This window comes from Ahaetulla prasina, chromosome 2 (assembly GCF_028640845.1).
Source record: "Ahaetulla prasina isolate Xishuangbanna chromosome 2, ASM2864084v1, whole genome shotgun sequence".
NCBI lineage: Eukaryota > Metazoa > Chordata > Lepidosauria > Squamata > Colubridae > Ahaetulla > Ahaetulla prasina.
Window position 1 is genome coordinate 243,860,135 of NC_080540.1, and position 6,905 is coordinate 243,867,039.

The 6,905-nt window shown below is 42.2% G+C and overlaps 1 protein-coding gene across 1 annotated transcript in view; it reads right to left on the reverse strand.

The window, feature by feature from the left end:
* CHSY3 (chondroitin sulfate synthase 3) overlaps nt 1–6,386 on the reverse strand; it is a 77,430-nt gene extending 71,044 nt beyond the window's left edge. The window contains exons 1-2 of the mRNA XM_058172798.1: nt 5,129–6,386; nt 1,639–1,922 (exon numbers count right to left, since the gene is read on the reverse strand). Coding sequence (XP_058028781.1) covers nt 1,639–1,922; nt 5,129–5,924 — 1,080 coding nt within the window. The 5' untranslated portion in view covers nt 5,925–6,386. The remainder of the gene's footprint in view (nt 1–1,638; nt 1,923–5,128) is intronic.
* Between the last annotated feature and the right edge of the window lie 519 nt (nt 6,387–6,905).

Sequence of the window (6,905 nt, forward strand, 5' to 3'; positions counted from 1 at the left end):
ATGATTTCATTTTACATGAGGAACACCATACCACACCCCATGTACTCCTTGACACTCTTTCCATTTCAAAAATATTTTTCCATGAACCAAAATTAAAACCAATAGATAGGGAAGGGGAACATGTCCCTCTGCAGAGTAGAAGAATGAGAAAGTCCACATATGGTAATATTCAGCAGTGAATGAAATAGGGTATTATACTTCCAGGAATCCATGACTGCTTGGTTGAAACCATGTATGCGTTTACTGGAAATGCAAGGTAAGACCTATTTTGATGTGTGTATTAGATAGAAGAGAACCTATTGTGATTTCTGCTATATGTCAATGTCTTAATGTTAAGCCAAAAATACTTGAGATTAATGTTATAGGTAAGTGGCTCAGACTGCTAAGACAGTCTGTTATTAACAGCAGCTGCTTGCAATTACTGCAGGTTCAAGTCCCACCAGGCCCAAGGTTGACTCAGCCTTACATCCTTTATAAGGTAGGTAAAATGAGGACCCAGATTGTTGGGGGCAATAAGTTGACTTTGTATATAATATACAAATGGATGAAGACTATTGCTTGACATAGTGTAAGCCGCCCTGAGTCTTCGGAGAAGGACGGGATATAAATGCAAATTTTTAAAAATAGTAGATATTATTTCACCCGTAAGAAACTCATGAGGAATAACAATTTAAAATAAAGAATTACAAGACACTAGAATCATACCACCACAAAAATCTAGCAGGAGAGATGTTTTTAACTTCTTTCTTAAAAGCAGTAAGGTTACAGTTAACTCATAAAGCGATTGTATGTCCAGACATATGTAAAACATTCAGAACTTTGAAATATGCTCTGACCATATTTGACCGTATTCTATGTTCCTACATCCCTGAAAGTGTTATCTTAGGATTCTAACTACATTTTGAGATCAAAATTTTTGTCTCAAGGTCAAAATGTTTAGTCTGGGAGAGACTGAGAAATCATTCGAAACCAAATCCAGCTCAAACACAACTGGCAACTCCGTGCCAAACTGGATTGCAAGAAGACTACTTTTCATAGGACAGAAAGGCCCAAATTTTCTGTCCAACAGCAAACTGCATTCTGAGAAGTGATGCCAAAACTTTTTCCATTAAGTCAGGCAACTCTGTGCTAAACCAGAAATAAATCCCTGACAGGTATTGCTACAATCTAAATAAATATATGGATTATTACATTATTTATATGTGCACTTTAAAGTTAGTACCCAAACCATGAAATAACAAAACAATGTACCAGAATGCATCCTGTCATGGTAGTGTTTAGAATTATGATGAATAAGCACTCAATTTCACTCATACAAGCCATTCCTCCAATTAACTGAGTTACAGCCCAATAGTAATACAGTAACTGAGGATGATATGATACTTTGGCATACATTGAACTCAGTGTAAGATGATTTGTAGCATGTCATCAACAAAACAAAATACGTTAGGTTGATCTCAGGCATAATGCAAAATAGCACAGCCCATTGAGTTAATCATACAATAGCTTAAATTATGTTGATTAGGTCTGCAAAACCACACATGCTGTGTATTTTTGTGGACAGATGCATGGGGTCAGAGTGTGTAGCCGAAATGCTTACTCATATAATGTACAAATGCCATCATCACCATTCCTTACCTCATATGACCAGACACACTGAGTACCACCAAATCGCCGAACACATCTGCCTACTTCCACGTCCTCATGAGTCGTGTACATCTCTTGAAGACATTCACCTATATGTGGTACCATCCTTCTGAGAACTTCACGACTGAAGATCATCCCAGGCCCTCCCATGCAGAAGTTCTCTCCTGGTTCAAGACCCAATTTTCCAAGTTCTTCTGTATTTCCTAGTCCTGTCTGTCCCAAATAAAGAGGTTTGCTGCTATTCAGTGACCGAAGGAACTCCTCCAATTTTTCACCTAAAAGGGGAAAAAAATCAAAAGGTATTATATACAGCGCAAATCTATCTTTTACATAGAAAAGAATATATTCACCTTTTAAAATGCTCTTTGTAAAATGGGCCTTACTCCCAGGCAATGGGAATCAAACTGCATCTTATTGTGTAATGAAAATCAATTTTGTTAGCAATATCACAGTCTCCTAAGAACCAACAGTACACAAACCATTCTTTCATAAACATGTTTCATAAACACGTGTCTTAAAAGCATCTTCAATAATAATCTATTTACTCTTTGCATGTATTTCTCTCTTTTCATGCAAACACATTTACATAAATTCATAATTTAGCGCATATTTTTATTTGGATAAATTCAGAAGCTGAGTGGTTTGGTTTTGTGTCCTCTTAAGCAAGATTCAAAAAAATACATTTTTCACTGATTAGTATGGAAAACCCATATTTTATGGGTTTTAAAGGCAGACATAGTACATGGTATTCTTGAGAGGAATCCTGCCTACTTCCAGAGAAAAATGTACAAGTGTTTTGAAGTTCAATTCCTTTAAATTCTTACTAAATTTAAAAATACAACTTTAAAATACAAAAACAAAGAAAAAAAATGCTTGTAATGTTTTGTCTTCAAAAAGAAAAAGATAGCATAATGCTTCATATTATTCCTCTAAAGTACTATGATTGGAGATACTAGAACAAAGCTTTGTCTATGATTAGAAAGGAGGCAATCAATCACTAAGCCCTACTCCCCTTCTATTCTGTCATTTTTGGGAGAAATCACAACATATAGTATATAATTTTATATTATATAAAATATAATATAATTATATTTTATATTATATAAAATATAATAAATAAATAAATATAGTAGCAAATGGGATTGTCTTTTGTAGTTCTGCAATACAAAGCCCACCAACCTACACAGAATTTAGGGTCCTAATCAAATTTTTAACATTCCGCAGGGATCTCTCTTCATTTCAGTGATCTAGCTATGCTCTGTTCAAAAAGAGTGCACTGTATTACTTTGCAAAAAAATGATTTACATTCAACTATTTTAGTGGATGTCAGACAAGTATCCGGTAGAGCTGAGATGTATTATACAATAGATGCAGTAAAGGCTTTTACAAGAGAATTACAAGAACGAATAATTTAGTTGTCTAGCTATCAAATTTACATTCTTGTCCAAACTATACTTTTCTTAGAACTATAGAATCCTATATATTTACTCCAGATATAAAATTGTACAGGCAGTCTTTGACTTAAGACCATAATTGAACCCAAAATTTCTGTTAAATCAGACATTTGTTAAGTGAGTGTTGCCCCATTTTATGACCTTTCTTGCCACAGTTTTTTCAGTGAATTACTGCAGTTGATAGGTTAGTCACCTGGTTAAGTAAATCTGGCTTCCCCACTGACTTCGCTTGTCAGAAGTTCACAAAAGGGGATCACATGATCCCGGGACACTGCATTCATCATAAATACGAACCAGTTGCCAAGCATCTAAATTCTGATCACATGATCATGGGGATGCTTCAAAGGTCGTAACTATGAAAAATGATCATGTCACCTTTTTCAGTGCTGTTTTAACTTTGAACAGTCACTAAATGAACTGTTGTAAGTTGAGGACTATCTGTATTACAAGGCACAGTTTCAATAAGACATACTTGGTTAAAAACCTAAGTTAGTTGGAATTAGAATTTACAAAATAACCTTATGAACTGAGACCTTTGCTAAATATTACTGATACTCCTTTAAAATTCTCGGGACCTATCAATTCAGTTTACCCTGCAATTTAAAGACTATGCCAGCTAAGAGCTGGTATTAAAACCTTTGAAATAAAGAGAAAATAAAACTCATATATGACAATTTGCTATTTCAGAAACTATAAACCAGACTTCTACAACTTAATCCAGCTGCCTCCAGATGTACAATGCAATTCCCATCAATGGAGATGATGGAAACAGTAGTTGAAAACATTTAGGGACACCACCACGTTGAAAAGGACTTCTACAAATTTTTCTTTCTAATTCCACTATTTATGTTGCGTTCTATTTATGGACAGAGAGAGTTGGTTAACAATTTATTACTCTACAATTTATTACTTTTATAAAGCCGTATAAAAGAATATTAAATAAACTTGGAAAAAGTCTTTGTAAATTAGTTTGTACATTATATTAATACACTGTTTACATGTGGTATATTACAGAAATATTTATCTAGTTTATTTTGTGCCACTTTTCATTTTCCAAATCTAATTAAAGGATTATAGCATTTATAAATTATATATTCTATCCCATGCTTTATTCTCAGTTATCGATATCAATTAGAGAGGTCTCATATTCAATGCCTCACCTTGTCTATTCCCTCTGTTACTCTCCCCACCCTACAACTTTCTCTGGGCACTTCAGTTTAGGATACCCACCCCCCTTCTTTGTAAAGGTTTCTGAAAATATAAATTAAAAGCATTATTAGACTGTTTCCACCTTTTCATTGATTTCAAGGTACACAGTGAAATTCTACAGTAACAACAATGTGCAAAAAGTTTGCAGGTGGGAATAACTCCAAATCACTACCGGATTCAATCAAGAGCAGGCTATGTCTAAATATAATCCTTCTTATAGAATACCCTAACTGTTATCAATGGTGCACTATTGCCCTTGGACCAAGGTTTTGCAGTAACTTTAAATCTATTAATATGTTTGCATGGCTATTGCCATTCTTCCATTAGATGATTCTGGACAAGGAGTGTATTCACGCAACCACCAAGAGTTGAACTCAAATCACAGAAGTCTTTTTGTAAAGGTGTACTTTTCGTAGCTTGTTTATGAGTCAGTTTTGACAAGCAGATAACAAGGGGCCAGTGAGTCCAAATAAGAGGGTTTCTTTACTTGCTCACTTAGAAAATGTTTAGCAGCTTAGCAGCTTCATGAAGAGTTTCAGTAGGATTTGATCCCTCATAATTTCAAATACGTAGGAAGTTTTGGGAGCATAGACATTACGGAATACGAGGACAGATGCTGCACAATTTTTGCATATGCAAAAGGCAGGTTTTAAAGCTTTCAAAAAGTCCTGTCCTTTATCTATACCAACCGCAAGCCTCCTGGTACTAGTTACACTTTTGGGATCCCAACCACCTGCGCATGGTCAATCCCTCTCATCTCTCTCTCTCATTCTTTTGCACAAGACAAAAGTCCCACTAATGGAGCTCGGGTTTCTCACCTTTGATGTAGACGTCGTCGTCCGCCCGCATGAACCACTCATAGGTGTCCAGGTAGTGGTCGTACATATACTTGAGCATCATGAAAGATTTCTTCTGCGGCGGGTACGAGTCGTCCACGCCGGGTAAAGCCACGACCGGCAGGGGCTGCTCCCCTTTTAGGCCGGGAGGAGGGACCGATCCCTCGCTAGAGAAAAACTCCACCCGGCCGGAGATGGAGCGCGCCCAGGTCCGCTGCGCTGCGAGCGCTCGGCTGCCCAGGTACTTCTGGGCGGTCATCACCCCGACGTAAAGGAAGTGCCGGGTTTTGGCACAACCCGGGGTGCCCGCGTAGTCCCCGCTGCCGTTGTGGCTGCTGCCGTGGCGGCCGGCGCCGCCTTCTTCCTCCTCGTCCTCCTCCTGAGGGTCTCTTCCCGCAGTTGCAACCGGGAGACTCGGCACTGGCCCATCTGCGACGGGCGGCGGCGGGGGCGGCCGGGGCTCCCTCTCCTTCTCCCACCGCCTGTGTCTACCTCCGCCAGCGCCCCCTAAGCCGGCAGCCGTCACCGCCGGCTCCTCGGGTCGCAGCTGCCTCTTTCCTCCGGGCAGCCCAGCCACGCGGCCATAGAAAGCGCAGAGGTTATTGCTGCCATCGCCGCCGCCGCCGCCGCCTCCGCTCAGGGAGCCGCCGTGGCCGCCGCGCCTTTTCCTCTCGCTCAGCTCCACCACTTTGGGGGCGATGAGCCAGGAGGCGACCGTGAAGCCCAAGACCAGCCCCAGGACGACACTCAGCCAGGGGCGCCGGGACCGCGCGGCCATGGTTGTAGCCACAGGATGGGGCGGCGGCGAGAGAAAGAGAGAAGGAGAGGGAGAGAGGGTTCCGTCCCGCGAGGAGACGCCCACCGAGCTGCGGGTCCCGCCGCCGCCGCCGCCTTCTTTCCCTCCGCCTCTTTCTCGTCACGCTTCCAGAGCCCGAGACCGCCTTTGCGAGTCCGCGAGGCGTGGTCGCCTCCCACCGCAGCACAGGCGCCGCCACCGGCGGCAGAAGCTCCAGGCTGTTGCGCCGAGTGGAAGTTATCTCCGCGGCCAGCGGGATTAGTGAAACAGCCGCCGCTGTCGCCCCTCTTCCCGGCGTCCAAGAAAGGCGGCCGCCCGCTCGCCCGCCCGCCCTCGGGCTCCGCGGGCAGCACCTTCCCAGCGCCGCTGCCGCGCTGGTTCCTTCGCGCCCCTCCCACCCTCTGCCTCGTCCACGCAAGAGCGGCGGAGCGAGCGAGTGAGCGGCCGCGGCCGTCGTTGCTCTCAAACGTGGCTATACTCGCTTCTCATCCCGCTCCTTTCAGGGCAGCCGAGCGCGGCTTCGTAGCGCCGCGCTCCGGAGAGAGCTGCACTAACAGCACCGTCGATGCAAGGATGGCAAATAACCGACGCCGCCTGAAGGGCCTCCGAAAGGAAGATTTTCACACAGAGAGACAGGCACAACACACACATACGGACGCTTGTCCCTTAAGATCCGTTCTCACACTTTTTCCTTCACTTAGTGTTTGGAGATTGTCAAATTGTCAAAATTGGCAACGCTATATCAAATCCTGTTCCTGTCAAAAGTGGCGTTCCCCAAGGTAGTGTTCTTGGACCAACACTCTTCATACTATACATAAATGATCTCTGTGACCTCATCTCAAGTTATTGTGTTCTCTTTGCTGATGATGTCAAACTATTTAATACCACTAATAATACTTCTACCCTTCAAGAAGATCTCGACTTAATTTCCGATTGGTCTAAAACTTGGCAACTCCAAATCTT